The sequence below is a fragment of the Neodiprion pinetum genome, chromosome 6, assembly GCF_021155775.2.
Source record: "Neodiprion pinetum isolate iyNeoPine1 chromosome 6, iyNeoPine1.2, whole genome shotgun sequence".
NCBI classification, from domain to species: domain Eukaryota; kingdom Metazoa; phylum Arthropoda; class Insecta; order Hymenoptera; family Diprionidae; genus Neodiprion; species Neodiprion pinetum.
Genome location: NC_060237.1, coordinates 3,005,365 through 3,025,358, shown reverse-complemented (window position 1 = coordinate 3,025,358; position 19,994 = coordinate 3,005,365). Strand labels below are relative to the sequence as shown.

The 19,994-nt window shown below is 40.2% G+C and overlaps 3 protein-coding genes across 3 annotated transcripts in view; 1 reads left to right on the top strand and 2 right to left on the bottom strand.

Annotated features, from left to right (window-relative positions):
• The window catches only part of aop (anterior open), a 95,945-nt gene extending 91,816 nt beyond the window's left edge, over positions 1-4,129 (bottom strand). Inside the window, exon 1 of the mRNA XM_046633635.2 lies at positions 3,976-4,129. The gene's annotated coding sequence lies outside the window, so the exon portion shown is untranslated. The remainder of the gene's footprint in view (positions 1-3,975) is intronic.
• A 558-nt stretch (positions 4,130-4,687) lies between these two features.
• RpL27A (ribosomal protein L27A) lies at positions 4,688-6,423 on the top strand. Its single transcript, XM_046633647.2, has 6 exons — positions 4,688-4,778; positions 5,034-5,097; positions 5,284-5,381; positions 5,576-5,728; positions 5,981-6,117; positions 6,343-6,423. The coding sequence occupies exons 1-5, from the start codon at positions 4,776-4,778 to the stop codon at positions 6,107-6,109; spliced, it is 447 nt and encodes a 148-aa protein (XP_046489603.1). The 5' UTR covers positions 4,688-4,775; the 3' UTR covers positions 6,110-6,117; positions 6,343-6,423.
• On the bottom strand, positions 6,139-19,461 carry Nrt (Neurotactin). The gene is made up of 6 exons (XM_046633622.2): positions 18,905-19,461; positions 16,975-17,207; positions 12,415-12,639; positions 11,489-11,714; positions 10,897-11,392; positions 6,139-10,785 (listed from the first exon to the last, which is right to left on the bottom strand). The coding sequence occupies exons 2-6, from the start codon at positions 17,197-17,199 to the stop codon at positions 9,723-9,725; spliced, it is 2,235 nt and encodes a 744-aa protein (XP_046489578.1). The 5' UTR covers positions 17,200-17,207; positions 18,905-19,461; the 3' UTR covers positions 6,139-9,722.
• Positions 19,462-19,994: the final 533 nt, after the last annotated feature.

The following is a 19,994-nucleotide window of genomic DNA, read 5'->3' as shown; positions in this document are numbered from 1 at the left end:
ACTTGAGGCCTCAGCTCAATGGCTTGTGAAATATGAGCCGGGCATACTGGTGCAAAGGGTGCCCTACGTGATACCGGTAACGAGGGGGAAATAACTCGCTGAATTGATGTGTCGATAGGTTTGTGAGTTAATTATAATTCAGCTGAATTAACGAAAATTATCTCAATCAATGCAAAATAACTATATTAACGAGAATTGAGCGGGATATTACAAATTAACTGAAATAATGATAATTAAGTAAGAAATAAATGAATTGCGGAAAATTAAGTCAATTTGATTTAAATTAGCTTGGATTTGTACCAGAATTATCTGTTTGCTGAGGAAAAAAAAATTAAACGTGAGATCGAAAAAATTAAGTCGAATTAAAGAAAATTAATTTGAACTAATGGGAAACTCAATGAAATGATCTGAGATTTCTGTTAACTCGCTTAAATTATTGGTGAATTATCAAGAATTAGATGAAAAAAAAAAAAAAGTTGAAATGAATTAATTGAAAAAAAAAAAGAATTAAAAAAATCAATTTCCAATAAGAAAAAAAATTAAGTTGAATTACATGATTTAATTTGAATTAAATCAACTGAAAAAATTATTGCGTAGCTCAAATCTCGAGTTATATCCCCGCCTCAGCTGGTAACTGATTTTTTATCCACTTTTTCGTTCGCGCCCAGGAATATCGATAATTACACCTATTGAACTACACCGTGTTCACATACTGTGCGGTTTCTTGACCGTTGCAGATCACTGGGGGGAGGGTAGATGCCCCGTAATATTCACGGCTATTAGCCCTTTTGTGCGTAAGTTACATACCCATACTCGTTTAGGCGATGAACGAGGATCGAACGAACTGTTTTACGAATTCATAAGCCCGCGGGTCCGTTATTGCCTTACGAAGGAACGTCTAGGTATGCGCTTCCGCTCTAGTGAGAATCAGAATCGGGCGCTGGCACAGGTATGTATGTGAATGCATATGTGAATACGTGCATGCGTTACGTAGCGAAGATGTGATAATACCGAAGAAGGGCGTTGTATTTTGGGATGGTTGATGGACGGGCAGGGGGAGGAGGGAGGCGCGACGTAGGAATAACCAATTCGTAGCAATGCTGCAACGATACGTCTCATGCACCACGCGTGCGTTACGCGTCGTCGCGTATTACTTGACATTTTTTTTATACGTCGTATGTACTACGTGCGTACGCGAGCAACGCACCCACCCAGGCGTTATGCTGGCCATTGCTGGCCTTCGCAGGAATGCAACGTGCGGCACGCCGTAATAAGTACGCTGCACCTACCGAGAGCGATCATCGTCAAGGAACTCCGTGCTCAGCGTTCACCGTCGATTCCCACAACCAAGCGACGACGCTCTTCGTCGCGGAAGTGCTTGACCCGAGAACGGGACGGACGAAGCCCACGCGTTGTACAGAAACCGCCGTTAAGCGAGCCCGATGAAATTTCGTTCTTTGAGGCAAGTGTACCAGTTATTCACACGTTAATACCCAATTGTTGATGCTTTTGTTTTTCAAAATAACAAATTTTGAATTTCTCGATTACTAAAGCCAATTGCCATTTTAAAACTAAGGATCATTGGAATTTTTTTTTTTTTTTTAGTTGCCGTAGATACCGACCAGTCGGCACCCCGGTTTCAATGCACGAGGATAACGATTAATTGCGACTCTGAGAAATCTGCGGCCGATCAAACAACTGCAAATCACTAGATTGAACTTTTACAAGTTGACCAAAAATTTTTGGAAAAATATTCCATCAGATTTCCAGGTTTTCCAGGACCCAAAACCTAGTTTTCCCTAACGCATTTTCCCAGTTTTAGTAATTTACTAACAAACCTAAATCGTTCAGCTTATTAACACTATATTCGGTTAAAATCGAATTCAACAAAAAAATCAATCCAAGCCAATTTGTTTTCTCGACGAGAAAGGGTAAACTTGTTATACCTTAAAAACTCATTTCTAATTCCCGTGATGAAAAAAAAAAACCAGCTAATTCCAGTTTTTTCCATATCCAAATTGAAAATCCCCTGACGTTTGCAAGTTCTCCGTGTTTGCCACGTGTGTGACCACCCTGTCTTCTCTTCTCTGCCCTCCCCCGCAACCTGCAGCCACGGGTTGACGGACGACGCAGGCTTCTCACGTGAGCAGATCTCAAACTGCTCCCCACCGGGCGTACGACTTTACGAGGAATGACAAAGAGCCGCGCCCCACCCTGACGACGTTTAGAAAGACTTGGACAAGGGTACAAGGTCGTTGGACTCTTCGACGACGAGCAGCGGTGCTCCCTCTTCGCACTCGGAAGAACAAGGCGAGCGACGTGTCGGCCATCGCACAGATCTAAGTATAAGTTGCACATAGGAAGCTGAGGAAGGGTCAGGGACGTGACCGAACGCATTTTACGCACGCATGTGTGTACCTAGTGCAGTAAGGATGCATGTACCAACGCACCGGTGCGTGCAGACAAAATTATTATAGCCAGGGTTGAATTATCATCGCTGAAATCGATCCGGCAATTACTGGAGGAGAAAGTTCAAAGTTTAATCGAGAGGTTTTGAAAAATTCTGGCTTCCGCTATACTCTCCTCTTTCTTCTTTCCACAAGAGAATCGAAGAGGAAACCGACGCGGGCCACATATTGAGGGAATGCTGAAACCGTGAGCGGTAATCCGTAGGCAGTAACAGTGGTTGCGTGTCTTATTCAAGCGTACGTTCCTCTATACCATAAACATTTAGAGTCGGCTCAAGAGTCTTCAGAACTAGCAAAGAATATCTGGCCTCCGCTCCCAAATACCTTCGCATAACGTGCCGTTTTTAACCCTCTAACGGTAACTTTATTTTTTTTTCTTTTTATTTATTTTTTTTCTACCTATTCCGGTAATGGAGGGGTGAAAAAACGCCCCAACCTTGTAAATTCCATATCTCGAGAACACCGTATCGTTAAGGGTCCTACAGGGTATAATTTTCTTCGTTTGTAAAAAAAGAATCACGTGGACAAAACTTTTTTCACCATCGGATAATAAAGTGGAATTATGTAGTAGAAGCAACGCCGTATTTTTATGAAAACTGAACATGTGCCAGTGACATTGAAACACCCACCCAAAATACAAAAATGCCAAGTAAATAATATCGATGGGTACATAAGTTTTAATAAACTATTACTGATAAAGTTATCAACTTTCCCGACATAAGTATCATTCGTACTTTGAAACTGATTGCCGATAGAATTTAAGAAGTCTTATTACGAGGTCGGCGAATCCACGAATAGAGAACTCATTGTGTAAAATTAATATCAACTTCAGTTATTGATTGTGTTTTACCTATCGTTATGTTCTTTCGAGCCTACTCGAAACTGTGCAAAATTTAATCAAAGTAAATAGAAATCAATCATGATTGCTACTCGACCGAAAAAACATTTTCTTTCGGAACGTTAGTTTCAAATTCTACCCAAATGTCCTACGAATTCACAACTGTTTTGCAATTTTTTAACGTATGACGCAATTATTCCGAACCTGTTCGAACCCGCCGCTACAGGAATGTGAAGTTAGCTCATCTTGCACCGCGCCAATCGCTACACGTAGGTAAAACAACGACTGAGGAAAACAATCGTAAAGAAATTTTTTAATCTAGCTCTACAGCCTTGCGCCATCTATGAATGACCGCATCGCTGGTGATTTTTACAGCTCCGTCGAGAATATGAACCATCCGAAGTGGAGACAGGTTAACATTGCTCCGAGATATACCATCGGAGGTGGTAGGCGATAATAAGCGATCCACGGACAGTTTGATACAAATAGACCACGACATTGCGAGTATTGTAATATTGTAGTAGACTTAAATCGATACAACAAAGCGAAAACAATCGAAGCATTCATTTAACAAGTATGACCGAATCACGCAATAAAACGTTGATGAATGACAGAGGCAGTCGGTATCTACAAATTTCGACTTCCGAATTGGGCTTGTGTGTTACTTACTCGTGAAGAATTACATCCTCTTGAGCACTTTAACCCTTGATCAGCGTCAGCGTTGCAGTAACCACACCACATTTATGTATTGTTCTTTACAACACACGAAAAAACTTGCAAACACTATCCGCACATTCTCACGAGTGATATCGCGGCCATTTTGTTTCCCCGGCTCGGCAGTCGGTACGGTCGGAAGTTAGCTGTTTGAAGCCTAAACAAAAAAGATGTGTCCCTTATTTGGTAGCGCCCTCTAGCACGAAATAGGTTTTTCGAACTAATTTTCGTCGCTCATGTCAACCAAATTCATTACATTTTAATAGAAATTGTTTGTTCGTTGATAATTCGTTCGACGATGAGAGAAGTAAATTTACGTTACATTTCACAACATGACACTTACAGCTAAACAGTCTGATTGGATTCGATTATTTTCATTGTTGATGAAAAAACAATTGAATGTTTTTTCAATTAATATCAATTTTCTACCAGAACTATTGAAGTAAATATTTTGTTCTACGATAAACTCTATATTTATCGGTCTACCTGTGAAAAAAATGGTTCATTACCTTGAAAAGGAAAGTATAACGTGATCAGCAAAACAAATACTGTTATACTCGAATGCATTTCGTAGATTAAAATATACTAACGAGAATATTCTTCGCTATCCACTCAACGCGCGATTCCATAGCATTCCATAGTTCAACTGACTGACGCTAGACGCGGCACATATTTCCGTCGTGTGGCGTTTGGGAACACGCAACCGCCTGAATTTGCTGTTCTTCGCGGTCCACCTTCTTCACGCCAGATTCAAGATGGTGAGTGTCACGTCGAAGCAAGAATTTGTAGTTAATCCATCGTTATCGCTGTACATCCGTTCGTGTAATTGCTCGAGAATACCTGCAAAGCGTATTTCGTTTTATCGCAAACAATTTCTTGCGGTTATATGTGTAACGCGTCGGCTTTTCTGCTTATAATCAGACAATGTATCACGTGGATATTTCACCCGAGTCCAACAATACAAGTATAATCAGTGTGGAAGTAACAACATTATTTATTTCTTCTGTTCACAGTCCACTCACAAGAAGAAGACAAGGAAGCTTCGTGGACACGTAAGCCACGGCCATGGCCGTATCGGTAAGTTCATTAACGCGTCGCTAATCCAGTAACTGAATCAGTTTTATCTTTAATTCAACCCTACCATCTGATCGTAAACACGTCGAGAATTACTCATCATACGGTCATTCTGACTCTAATTTTTGGTGGGTGTACAAATTGAATTTTAATATAATATATCTCATATAATAAATATTTTGCTCACAGGTAAGCATAGGAAACATCCTGGTGGTCGTGGTAACGCTGGTGGTATGCATCACCATCGTATCAACTTCGACAAGTACCATCCAGGATACTTTGGAAAGGTAAGCATAAACTTCACTGGCACAGTCGTATCAGTCATTACCAGCATATGCCAACTATGATGAATCTAAGTACCTTTCACCGGCGAACTGATACGTTGTGAATGCACTCGCAGTTCTGATGTTCTTGTACAAGATTTGAATTTTTGAGTGAACACGTTGCAAGTTTTTGAACCAAACAATGCCTGTTTTTTCAGCTTGGTATGAGGAACTACCATTTACGACGAAACACCAAGTGGTGTCCGACCCTGAATTTGGACAAATTGTGGACCCTTGTTTCCGAACAAACAAGATTGAAGTATAAGAATTCGAGTGATGGAAAAGCTCCGGTCATCGATCTTGTCAAAGCTGTAAGTTTATCACTTGACTTGAGCATCTTTTCTTATTAACTCGAGCCAAAAATGTATCTTTCAACTTTTACCTCAGTTTGACAAACAAGTCATGATGATTATGTGAACGGGCGGACTTAAAAGTGCGTACAACACTTTCCATGTGGAATGTTCATTACTGAACAATTATTTTTTTTGAAAATGATGCACAGCCTCTATTTAATTACTCTAGTTTTAATTGCCCATTCTCTACGTTACTTTTGTGTTTTTCAGGGGTATTACAAACTTTTGGGTAAAGGACGCCTGCCCAAGCAGCCTGTCATTGTTAAGGCTAAATTCTTCAGCAAACAAGCCGAAGACAAGATCAAAGCTGTCGGCGGTGCATGTGTTCTCAGCGCGTAATTATTTAGGTAACTGTTTTTTCAAACATCTTAACAAATTGTAAGCAAATTGTCAGATATTCTCGACATGGAAACTTCTCACATTAAATGATGATTATGTGAACGGGTGGACTGAGAAGTGCTTACAACTCTTCAAATGCTGATCGTTCCTTTCTGATTGCGCAAATAAAGTGCTTTTACCAGGGGACACGTAACTCAAACTAATTAGTCGTACTCTTTGCGTTCATTTTGCAGATTAACAGCTAAAGGGATACTCAAACCTTGCACATACGATCACCATCTGTGTACTATTCATAATAAAAGAAAAATCTTGAATTTTGTTGCACTTTTCATTCCTCGAACTAAACGTAATTTAACAATTAATCTTTTGAACAGATTTTTTCGCCCACATTACTATCGAATTTATTAACGAATTCAATTTACAGTTTGGGTTTTTAAGTCTCACTGTTTATTATTGGTACATCAGATACAGTACTTAAATATATACCTATGTAATAATTTAAATCTATCGTTATAAAGTTGGCGTGCGACATGTATACAATACATGTTTTACCATCATTATATGTTAATTTGAAAAACGCAATATCAGTCAATAATATCAGCTTCAGAGCTATTCATTTACAATGGAACAATTTCCAACTTGCGTGAACAAAAGCATTTTTGAAAAGAAATTTGTTTGGATAGTTTGAACATTATGTTACATGTATAAAGTTGCATTTGAAATATCAGTATATCACATTTCATTTATTTCAAGTTATTGTTCATGGACCTAATTTATTGAAAAATACATCTAGTGCAATGCAAGATTGCTACAGATGGAACGATGATGATGTATACTTTTGTGTAAAACCAATACATACTTATATATAGTAAAAAAAAAACTTATAAAATGGACTCAAAACGCGTTAAAAATTAGCAAGTCTTCAAGTTTCATAGAAACTCTGTTTCATATATATATATACTAAAACAGGGGTGTGTGTCTCTGCGTATGTATGTGTGTGTATATACTACTACTAATTTAGTGCTTATATATATACACACATGTATATCTTAATTGGCCCACACATGTAGAAAAACTACAAAATTTGGCAATTATTGAGTCAATTTGAAGAGACCTCATGCTACTTGTCATTCGTCAGTCACCTCATGAACATTATTTCGTTTACTTTGAAATACATGTCACCAGTATTGAAAATTTTTGAGCACCTGGAGCCATGTTTTAAATACCTTCAAACAATCGTCTGTTTTTGGTATCATCTACTTTGTTTCTTCGTTTGTGATTGAATTTATTGAAAATGGGCAAAAAAGAATTTCATCATTTGGCGTGATTAATGACAGAGTAATGCGTTTTTGAACGAGAAAAACTATGCACACATTTTATATTGGCAACAATTTAATGAATTGCCCATTGTTGGAAAAATTGTCTGACACAAAGACTATTAATATACAAGGTTGAGAAAAATTTTAGAGAGATGACCATTAAACCTCACGTCACCATATCAGTCATGTAAAACTTGTACGTCAAAATTGATACACCTTAAAATAAGACTATGCAACTTACGGGTACTTCTCATCCATGGTTGAGTATTTTATATTGTAAGGTTATTTATTTCTAACCACTTGAAGTTTGAAGTAGACTACGATATACCGCTGAAAATACAAATGCCTTCCCATGCGTATATAAAAAATTCGGATCAACAATTTAAGTAAAAAAGCTACTTTTCAAAAACTGTGCACCAAGTACAGTTTGTCTATTTAGTAAAGACATCACAAAAAGTGAAGTCATACCGAGAAGATGGGGATTGCTGCGTATTTCAAGTTCATCAAAAGTCAAGTTTAATAGTTTCAGCATGGTATTTTTCAAAGGAAATTTTCAAATTATCCAAGAACCCAAAACTAAATAGACCATCTGTACACTAGCAGATACTTAATATTTGAACAAGTTGACGTTGACCATAAGTTTATACCATACGGTAATATATAATTATCTTCATCGAAAATGGTAATAGACCAACCTCGGTTCAAACCTCATCATCAGACTATTCTCTCAGTCATCCTACTTTCGAGCGCTTGTACAATTCTTCACACAAATATGTACTACCATTCTGACCTGACCGAACCTAACATACAAACTCTGGAGGGCATTATCTCTGAATGCTCGTTCATACTTGATGTTTGGTCGCACCAAATTTATGTAAATCAAGCTATAGCTGCAACGCACTTACCGAACCGCCCTTTGAATATAAAGCCGGCTGCATGTGTGTCGGTAATGCAGTTGGTACATTTATTTGAAATGGACAATCAACAACAATCCACGGTTGTCCCACTCTGGTACCTGCCTACCTACCCTTAATCCTCACAATAATATAATAACCAATGTCATTGTCATTTATACTGTCGCCCTAAGTTACGCTGTCTTCACCCTAATGACATAATATATTACAATTTCATTGACATTTACACATTGACACTTATTACTCATGGTCTTACCGCGACACTGCATGACTCGTGAGTTATAGTACACGCGCCAATTTTATGACAATATCGTCCCTCACTGACAGGGTTTACTTACACCAAGTGAAAAGGAAATTAAGAAAACGCGTTTTTTTTCAATAAATAACGATAATGATAATAGAAAAGAGAAATAAAAGTCTGAGTATTTAGCAATTTTATGCATGTAGTTAGCAGAACGCCCCATTGCGCTCCTTGGATATGACAAATTACCCCTGCTTAGGTAGATAATTTTATACTGCACGAGGTTATTAAATTAATTACCATATAAATAAAGCGCAAGTAGGATTATATACCAAGTGATTTAACTCACCTTGTTCATTCGCAAATTCGATTAGTTTACCCACACAGGTAATTTTGTTCATGAACTATTGCTAACAAGTGTCACACTGTCCACTGGTACAGAAACACTTTATGAAAGAGGCTTACTCTTCAAATGTACCTGTAAAAAGTAATGGCCATAGAAGCTTGCCAAATTTACTCGGAACTATAAATATTATTTGCCCAACCAAATAACCCAAAAAAAAAAAAAAAAGAAACTTGGGGCTCGTTGACTTTCTACTTTGATGAAAAATTGGGTATCAATAATCTGACACTTTAATTTTCAGAATGTGGTACACTGACGTACACACCCATTATGAGCCAAAAATATTAAAAATTGTAGAAGTTATTCACTTTGAGACCAAGTTTTTTTAAAAATAAATCAAAAAAAATTATATATGGGAGGAAGCCGTAATAAAATACATTTTCCGCATCTGTAAAATCAGACGCGATCTTCCTGTTCTTAATTATGTTTCAGAATAGTAAAAATATGTATTTCATCACGGTATACTTGCATATTTAATTTGTTCCAATTTTTTTTGTTGGATTATGGTATGTATAGGTATGTTATATCGTTGTTACAACAAATGTCAACAAAATTGGCAAGCTTCTACGGCTCTTACTTCTTACAGGTACATTTGCAGGGTAACCCTTACTTAATAATAAGTGAAATCAATCAGCCTTGCATTCATCAATAGCAAGGAAATGTAAACTAACGTATCTATGTTACGGGTAAATTTATCCAAAAGATTTCAGTGAGTATCTGTGGATTATAGACCTATTTAATCGGCCCTCGCGTATCTCGGGACAATGTCTTTACTTATCCAAAAATCACAATTTTGATAACTCTGTACTGGGAGGACATCTTGACCGACAACGAAAGTTTTGCTTGATTTGAGATTGGAAGTGGCCTGGGCGACCTCCCCGTGCCATACATAGTGATTGAAAAACTGCTGCATCGCCGTGACGTGTCTCTTCTCTTCGGATGTTCTAGCTGCGTAGGTACCCAGAATCGCGGCCGCGTCGCTGTCGACGTCGGCAAGTCCCGCAACACCGCGAGGCTGAGTAACAACGTAAAATGGGATGGTCGACTGTTGCAGAGCGACCGTCAGAAGAGGACAAACCACTCGTATGTCTGAGATCATCGTTGCAATGCCCTCAAGAGTCGGATTATACCGACGTAGCGCTTCGTCAGCGAGACCCATAGTACCTAGGAGCGACTCACGAACCATCTTCTCCGCTTCACTCGCGTTCAGGGTTGCGTTAGGAGCCAGGAACTGCGCCGGGGTGCCAGCCTGAGCGGTTGTACCCATAACGAGACTAACTGGGAGAGTCGTTCCCGCCCATGCCTGGCCAACGTGCTCACGCAGGATCACGTTGTCCAGGACGAGCCACTCATGCCTACGCTCCATCGTGGTTTCTCGTGGCTCAGGAAGTTTCGTGTCGGTAAGGTACCAGGTCGTGGGTACAGCATTCATAAGCTCCTCGGCGCTCTTCTGTCTGAGGCAGGCTGCGTCCGTACATCTCACCGACTTGATAAATTGGTCATTTACTTGTTCAGCTTCGGATAGCGGCTTGCCTGGGAATATCGCACTACCGCTTGACACCCAGGCGCGAGCAAAGAGACCCTTGGTCCGCGGTGAACCGACGAGCGTCGTCACTAGGGTTCCCCCAGCCCGGTGACCCCACAACGTCACCGATGACTTGTTACCTCCGAAATGCTCGATGTTCAGTTTTACCCAGTTCAAAGCCGCAACCACATCAGAGAGACCGTAATTTCCAGATGTCGGTGGGTGGGTTGATCGCGTCAACGGCTCGGCCGCGAGGAATCCGAAAATTCCCAGTCTGAAACAATTTCATGACGTTAAACGTGTATCCGGTATAAAACGGTTTTAATCAAAAATATTCTGGGGTAGACTAATAATGAGAAACGATCGACCAAAATTTGTAACCCACCTGAAGTTGGGTCGAACGAAAACTATGTCCCGGTCTCTGGCAAGTTTAGCCGAGGCTTGCATCACACCCGGTGAAGTGCCACTGAGAGTTTCAGCACCGATCATCACGACGACAGGTAACGGAGAATGATACCGCACGTCCGGAGTGAACACGTCCAAATATAGGCAATCCTCGACGCCGTCAGCGCGACCTGAGGCATCATACTGCCAGCACTTCTCCGAGGCGTTATGGGCCGCGTAAGTACCCGTCCAACAATTTTCGATTCGCTCAAGGTTTTCTGCTGGCAACCATCTACGAGTGTCAACGGGTGGTATGGCATACGGTATTCCCCGGAAAGCGTATGCACCGTCTTCCAGGACACCTTCGACGGGACCGCAGGACGTAACAGCCGAAATGAATCGCGAATCACGCAGTAGAGCAGTGGGCTCATAACGTGGACCAGCGCAGGCGATACCCAAGATTATTATCATCAAGAGAAGAATAAGCAGCGTGCCAACTGTTGGTAGAAGTTTCATGGAATTAGTTGGTTGTTTAACCAGACGTACAAATTAAATACAACGCATCAAACGTTACGGCCTTAATTCCAACGAACCTGTCACAAACAAGTTCCTTCTCGCCATCGATAAGAAAGCTAAAATAACGTGTTGTTTCGGCGATGGTGCCGCTGGCTCGGTACCATCTTTGTCAAGGCGTACCGTCTCCATGCCGTCGTCGTTGCTCGTGGCTGTTTTTTCACCAACAGCAACCCCCTCGTCGAGTGTCTCGACACTTGCCAAGCCAGCAACTCCGGTGCTTCCACGTTCTGCGTCGCACCCTTCCTATAGATCGTGAAAACCCATATTATTACGTAAAAGTACATGAAATAACACTTCTACAAGTCTGTACATCAGAAAGAGTATACAGTTGCGCTAATAATATAATATTTAGGTACTGTTGTGTTGTGTCAAGTTGTGTTGCTGATGGTATCAGAAACGGTTGCAAACGGTCGCGAAGCCCTGGAAACTGGAGACTGACTAACTGGGTTTGAGTTCGCGTCACCGGCAGGTGGGGTCATAGTGTGGTACAAATAAAAATAACAATAATAATAATGAAACACTCCCACGTAACGCATGTATACGTGATATTACAGCGTAGCAACGCCCTTCAAACTATGAGGGTGGATTAGGTACTCCAAGCATAGCGTGTTCTTTAAGGCCTCAACCGAGTAGACACTGACCTGAAGCGGTGAAAGGACGCCCCATCGAACTATCGGTGTAGTTTACAATTACAATATATTGTAGTTGCTAGAACGTACGGTGGATTTTTAACGCGATAGTTCAATAACGGGTGGTTGAACGAGATGGTTATTACCCGACGTTAAGTCCTACGAATTTATGAACAGGATAGACCAGTAACATTATTGCGAGATACGGCGCTAATCCGATTGTGGTTGTAAACGCATAAATCCTGAATTTACAGTTAGTGAATGGAAATGTAATCGGTAAAAGTTCCAAATCAATACGAATAATATGTATTCACATTGTTTTTCTTCCGGGGAAACACAGACACCAGCGGAAGCCGTATGGCGTCGAGTATACCACGACGTCCCTCCTTCTCCTTTCCCTCTTTAACATCCTTGGCATCCTTGGCATCCTTAGCCTCTTTGGCCGGAGTCGTGGGTTTCTCAGAGGTTGGCGGCTGCGAGTCTGTACTCTTTTTCGGAATTTCCAGGTTCACCGATTCCGTGGGTTTGCTCTCGTCGTCCTACGACAGGAATATTTTATTTTTATTTTCTGCTGTCCATTTCCAATCTGACCAACAAAAGCTTGCGCGTTTACCAAAGGTCTTTATGCCGTTCTACGACTTTGCGGATCCCGTTATTGGAGACGAAAATAATTTATACTGCATCACTTTATCCTATAATTATCCTACACCTACAATGTATAGATATGGAAGAGGGTAAAATCCGGTACCAGCGCTACGTTGTAAATGAAATCGAGAGTGTAATCGTCCGTGAAAGATGTTCCAGAAGGGTCATATACAACTCCAAGACGGAGAACGACAAGGCCTTGGATTTGGATACTTTTACTCGTGGTAATATAACTGAAACTATAAATTATTAACTAATTATAATGCTAATAATATTATCACTGTTTGAATTCAAGTGAAGCGAACGCATTCCACATCGTCGCGCGTGTCTACCTAACAGATCACATAACTATGTGATTACACGTAAGAATTACATTTTACGCTGCAGTAAGCCTTCTTAGTAGACAAACGCGAAATGATATCCCAAATGTATGCAAAAATGTGAAGTACAGGTGCGAAGCCCGGAGACAAAAAATCCAACGAAACTCCTCGAAGGATGCAGTGCACTGCGTCTGGCGCACTCGCAGAGTGCGATTGTCCTCTTTGCCCTTCTGTTCTTCGGGGTTCTGGTTCTGGTACACGTATTCAAAGATAAGTGAAGATAAAAAAAAAATCCAAGTTTAGCTAGTAGTAGGGGAGCCCAAGCGGGGATTTCGGGATTTACTAAAGCGCGGCAGATTAATATACAGGGGGATACCTTGTACCCGGTTAAGTACCTCCACGAAACATGAGGCCCATATATAAGGCCGCCCGTGAAGGATACAGGATCAGATTAGTAAAAAAAAATTGACCATCAGAAATTCTCGAGCGCGTCAGATTAAGATAGGGTGAGTTAATTACATCCTAAAAAGTATATATTCCACTAATCTGACAATTTGAGAGTGACGTAAAGAGAGGGGAGGGCAACAAAGTTGTAAAAAAAAAACGTTATCTCGACATTCTCGAGCGTAGCTAAATTTTTTTTTATTTTGAAGGAAATAATTCAAGAATAATGAAAAATATATAATCTGACGATTTCCGCAAGCCGAAATAACAAAAATTCGTCGATAAAGTTAAATGCATGCAGCTGCGTGATGCCTACATTTCCTTCTTCGCGTTTCTATTCCTCTCTCACTCTTTCTCTATCTATTACTCTCTCACTCCGTCCCCACTCTGGTTTCTGCTGCCATGACGTCATCACAACTGATCATAAACACTCGTTCGTGGCATACTGTTTACAACGTGTTTCCAACGTTTTGGCTTTTCTTGCTATTTTAATATTATTTGTGTGAATTAAAGTTTATACATGTATTCTACTAAAATACATGTATTCTACTAAAAAAGCATACACTTATTTATATGCATGCTATTTCCTGAGCTTTTCAACTAATTAAGTTCAATGATTTAAAAAAATGAAAAAAATTTTTTTCTTGAAAGTGGTTTTTTTGGAATAACTTTTAAACGGCTCTACCGATCGATTCCAAAAACTAATCAGCTCTTAATATCAAGAAACCACGTCGATTGCCACCAAGCTGGTCAAAATCGGTTGATTCGTTCGAGAGATATCGTGAACGAAAGAAAACCGAAAAAAGTGTTTTTTCGGGATTACTCCGGAATTTTCGGTTCGATCAATGAAAACCTGAAAATCACTTATGAGGATGATAAAACTGCGTCGAATGGTGCCAACCGCGTGAAAATTGGTTCATCCATTCAAAAGTTATTGCGGTTTGAAAATTCCAAAAATAGTATTCTATGAAACTTCTATCAGACTTTCGAGCTGAGAGAGCTCAAATGCATAGAAATATTATTTCTTTGAACTCAGCGAGCTCAAAATATCACATAAATTATATTTTGAGCTCAAAAATGTCATAAGTACAATTTTAAGCGCCCAGGAATGGAATTAGCGGGAAGTTGCAGGGATGGCCTTTAAGGTGAACCGTTTTTCTAATTTTTTTTTGTCAGATCAGTCGAATCCCTCTAGATAATCGTCAGATTATGAGACAGTACGTTTAGAACATAAAGATGAACTATATATATCTTAATCTGACGCGCTTGAGTATTTCAAAATGGCGAATTTTTTTTGCACATTATGAAAATGGCCGCGAGTTTGCGTCCCATCGAAATCGTCAGATTAGTGAATGAGAGCTTTTTTTTGGTGCACTTAACACTCCCTTAGAAAATCTGACGCGCTCGATTAAATTTTTTTTTTTTTCATTTTCAACCCTTACATACAACCACCGGCATCATGCAAACGATCAGATTAATATACGTACATTATTAAAAATACGTAGGGCATTGATGCTATCAATATCTGACGCGCTCGAGGATGTCCATGCAACAGTTTTTTTTTACATATTTAAAAATCTATATCCGCTTCCCCCACCGATGTAAAGGTATATATCATATAACATTTTTTTCTTCTTATCATCTAAGCTTTGCAACCCAATAGATCTTTACGACGCTCGAGTAAATCCCCATTTAGCATCGTGGGCTCCCCTACTATAGGGTCTGGAACCTCTCCGAGACTCTTGAAATTAGGGATCTAACGATGCCGGTTACATATGGGAGAGTTCTGTAACGCCGGATGGCACCCAGTAACAGACACTGCTATTATTTGCTGAACTCAAAACTATATAACTGATTCCTTGGAGTGGTTCCGTACGTGCAGTGCAGAGAATTTAATGTGCCACTAGCGGCAGTATGCGTGCATGCATCGTCGACAGTCAATATTGGTGCTTGAACCAGTAGAAATTTATGTACTTTCTAAGTTTCACATGCGCCTAGAAAACTTATTTTGAATAAATGATGCGGTTCTGCTGTTTTGTTTTTAATCTGAAATGTTTGCTGATAGGTATTCGTTCGGAAAATGTGTTACAAAATTTAATTTACTTTCGAACTGACACCCACTTTATCATTTAAGCCCTCAATGCCGAATACAGATTTTTCGCCCATTTCCACTACTTGCTATGCAAAAGTTGTTCTTATTCGGTATAGCCGCATTTTACTACTACTAGACAATCGAAAATACTGAAGAAAGGTAAACATTCTCTTGCAGAACGATGACAAAATTCGTTGAAAAAGTCTCGTCTGTAAATATGACGTGTAGAGAATGATGAGGACTGGTTCATTTTGCGCATATATTTCTAAGTATTCCAACCAATATATTTCAAATCGCTGAAAAATTTCGTTACATTACTATTATTTTGTCCATTCGCATATATGCCACTCTTTACACGCAACACTTTTGACTAATAATAGGACTGAATACAAAAATGCTCCAAAGTTTGTTAAGAAAATAAAAAATATAAAAATTCCTATTCGTATTTTATGAATTTATTAATGTATTGCTGATGCAGCTCCAGGTTTCTGGCGGCTGCAAGCCGATGCTGCACGGGCCGTAACGAAACCATGCAGCACATGGCAGCAGCCAGTATACCTGCAGTGCACATGGCGTTATACGGTTGACACTGACCAGGGTAAAACGAACCGACTAGTACATTGTAGGTGTATACCTGCCTACAAGCCCTTTCGTTTCTGGGTATATACAGGGTGTCCTGAAATGAAACCGAAGAGAAGCTGGTAATATCTCACAGGCAATTGGACTGCATAGTCTGTCTTTGAAATAATACCTGGACATTGATCGTTCAAAAATTTGAATTTTCATTTAGATATATTTTTACAACCACCTTGAAATTCCTATATCTAACTAAACCTGTTCGTCCTCACTCTGTATAACATCTTGCGAGGCGAAACGTACACTATAATACCCACGCCCGAAAAAAAAGTAGAGTGCCCTCGTGCACCTGGCGCGATACAGGAAACACGTCGGTCAACGGTTGGTGGAATTATTCTCTTTGCGGGGGAGTTAGGGGGGATGCAATATTATACCACGCTCGATCGAATTTGACGCATGCATTCGGGCGTTTTTTGACTTGGCCGCGTATTTGTATTCACAAGCAGAGTCGATCCTACTTATGGGGATTTCCATATACCTACCAAATCGTACGACGGCCAATCCTCGCCCCTTTTTATTGCTTTTGAACCTTTCTTTTAGATTTCTTGGAACGAACTATATACTAGGTATTTTTTTTCAACATTCTTATTTCGTACAGTTTTTGAACGTTAAAATTTTTTTATCTTTCAATCGATTATTTTTGGTCATTCCAAGTGCACTCGTTTGTACCAGCAGAAGGCGGATGTGAGACACTTCAATGTACGCCCCTAATATGTAGAAACGACAGTTTACGATACCTTACAGGGCTCCTTGCTCTTGGTCCGGCAAAATCCTGGCATTTTTATTCCCCCGATTGGTATCTTCTTCCTCGGCCGTTGCTCCTCGGCGTTCTCTTGCGTCTCGGGGGTGTCTTGCCTCGTGTTCTCCGCGTTCAGCATCTTCTCTCTTTCCTCCTCTTCGTGAGCGATCTCTTTTTTGTCCGTGCTCTTTTCCGTCGTCTTGACGTCCCCGTGTTGGCTCATCTTTGATTCTGCGGCGACACATCAACGAAGTCGAATTACGTACTATATGTTCGATATGGGACATTCCGTATAAACGCTCAGCCAACCTGGACTCGCGTCAAATTTCGGTACTGTTCAGTCCAAAATTATAGCGCGACAAAGTTATACGGTCAAAATAATCCGGCTGCTATTTCAGAATTTTATAGATAAGAATACTCAATTTCCTCTCCAAAGAGCACGAGATATTCTGAAATAATTATCTCGCACGTTTCCCGGATTTCGCACAGGCTACATTGAGAAAAACCTTATTTCTTACAGTTATTAAAAACTTATATTAAATAATTGTTATCGTGACAATAACGGTTTAAATTACCAGACAATGTGCAAGTTTAATAGCACATACTGTTATACAAAAGTTCCTACGAATCACCGTCAGCGACGAAAGATGTTCCATGTATATCTACAAGTCCCTGGGGCTCAAAATCAACCGTTGTAGTTTTCTGAAACGCAGGAATTTTCCGCTGGTATACAGGTATTCACACAGTATACTATACATGCACCATTGCTCTATGCACAGGCAAGGCGATTGAGGCGCGGAAGCTTTTCATCGCCGACTTCGTACTCCAGCTATCCCCTGCACGCGTCCTTTCCAGATGTGCGGTGCACCCTTTGTGAACGATAGACGTTACACGTGCACGCACAACACATTCACGCGTATTATGCCCACGCATACAATGATTCCATGAGCAGCTCGCAGAGATCGATCCGTTCAGGCGTGTTATGCACGTCTAACGACAGGGTCCCTTACACCATGGGTCCTAGCAGCACAGGACGCTTACATTCGCAACACGATATTACGTTTCTAGAATTTTTTTTACAAAATTTTTTTGTTTTTAATACCTACCAAAATTGGAAAGAAAAATTCTGAGAAAGTGAGGAACTCTGTTTCTTTTTTTGTTAAATTTTTGAGTTTGGTTTTTTTTTTTCTTTCCTTCATTCATTTACGGAAGCACAGCTCCCTCGTCGTCGCGAATGACTGCGCGCATTTTCCAAACTCACTGTCGGAAGTGAAGTAAATACCGAAATCGTAGAAGCGGTGAATGTTCAACAAGTCGGTCATTTCAGTCATCCATGTTTTGTTGTGACGTGATTTTATTCATCATTATTCGCAATAAACATTATTTGCAATGACTGAGTCAGGGACGCAATACGTTTGTTCAAGATACGATTTAAAACGTTGCTCGGTCAGATTCGTATCCCCGTTTTCGCACACTTTAAACAAGGAAATACCCCCGCTTTTGGCGTCAAGAAATATATGTATGACCTATGCGTATTATTCAATAAACAGCCTGAGATACTGTATTGGTAACAGAGTCCTAGAAGTTGGCTGAATAATTTTTGCTGCCCAAGATAGCACGGTTTATTATCGTATTTGTTTCACGCACAAGTATTCGAATAACCGGTAAATTTGCAATAATTATCCCTGAATTTCTCATCCTCCAGTCACGATCCATACTCATACGGACAAAAGTATAAATTACAATTGGACTGTTTTCTTCTGCGAACTATTATAACTATTGGAAGTATGCATACGAAATATGACGAAGCAAATTCATAATCTACAGGAAATGAATTACAAACAATAAATATCTGGGCAAACAAAGCGGTAAGCGGTGGAAAAATAAGAGTGCAGTTGAGCACCGGATAAATAATTACAAGTTCTCACCTTTGTAACGTCCAGCTGAAAATAGGGAGTTGACGGATCGGTGACGCGCTGTCTGAAATTCAGGCACTGGTCAAAGTGCCCTGAATATCACACTAACTGAAATATCGCGATTGTCGAAAAAAAATAAATAAGATGGTTACCACGAAAATCGTGGTCAGTCACTATTTATTTACTTGTCAAGTTTCTCGCAGGACGCTCTCATCGAGGGTGATGCACTCGGCGCGTCTGATATAGCGTCGTGACGATAAACACAGTACACTATCCTAAATTGGAAGAATGCGGTATAAAAGGAATTAAGAAAGCAGGAATCGACACAATGGTATAATTATTGTTACGCACTGAGTGAAACTGTCCGTGATTTAAATCGTTAGCGCTGATCACTTGACGGTTGAATACTTTGCACGTACAACAGCAAGGATAATACAGCACAAAACGAAACACACTGCGTACGTGAATCGATTCAAATGCAGCTGCGCCAGGATACATTCGAACACACGGTCAAATCACAACGCACACATATACACGCGAGCGCGCGCATGAATGCACAAAGAGAGCCAGCCTTATGGGGGAACTGCGTGTCAGACTATTGAATAGCGGACTTTGGCTAGAGCTAGATGGCGTTAGGTTTGGTGATCGTAGCTTTCGTTTGGCTGGTAGAAGAGTGGGAGAAACTGGTAACGCAGCTGCCTGTGTGCGGTCGTTGATCAATTCGGCGCCAAGTTCAAATAAATCTTGTTGTTATAATAAAGTTGATGTGAGTGTATTTACCTTCGTACCCATTGTTCTTTTGACTATCATCCTTCAATAGGATATGGCCTGTTACTAGAACGGATAGACAATTTGAGACGAAGATAGATAATTGAAAAAAAGTGTTTTCACGATGCCTACCACGGACTTAATGCCTACTCGTACATGAAAAGCCTCGAAATAAGGTTATGTATGGCAATACTTTGGGATGCCAATTGTTCAAAAAAACCGGCACCCCTTAGATATCGTGATTCATGTGGCCAATATTAGAATTGTACAATTTACGAGACCATAGCTGTCTTCCTCGCTAGAGTAAGACTTAAGATAGAAAACTCGCCCAGGT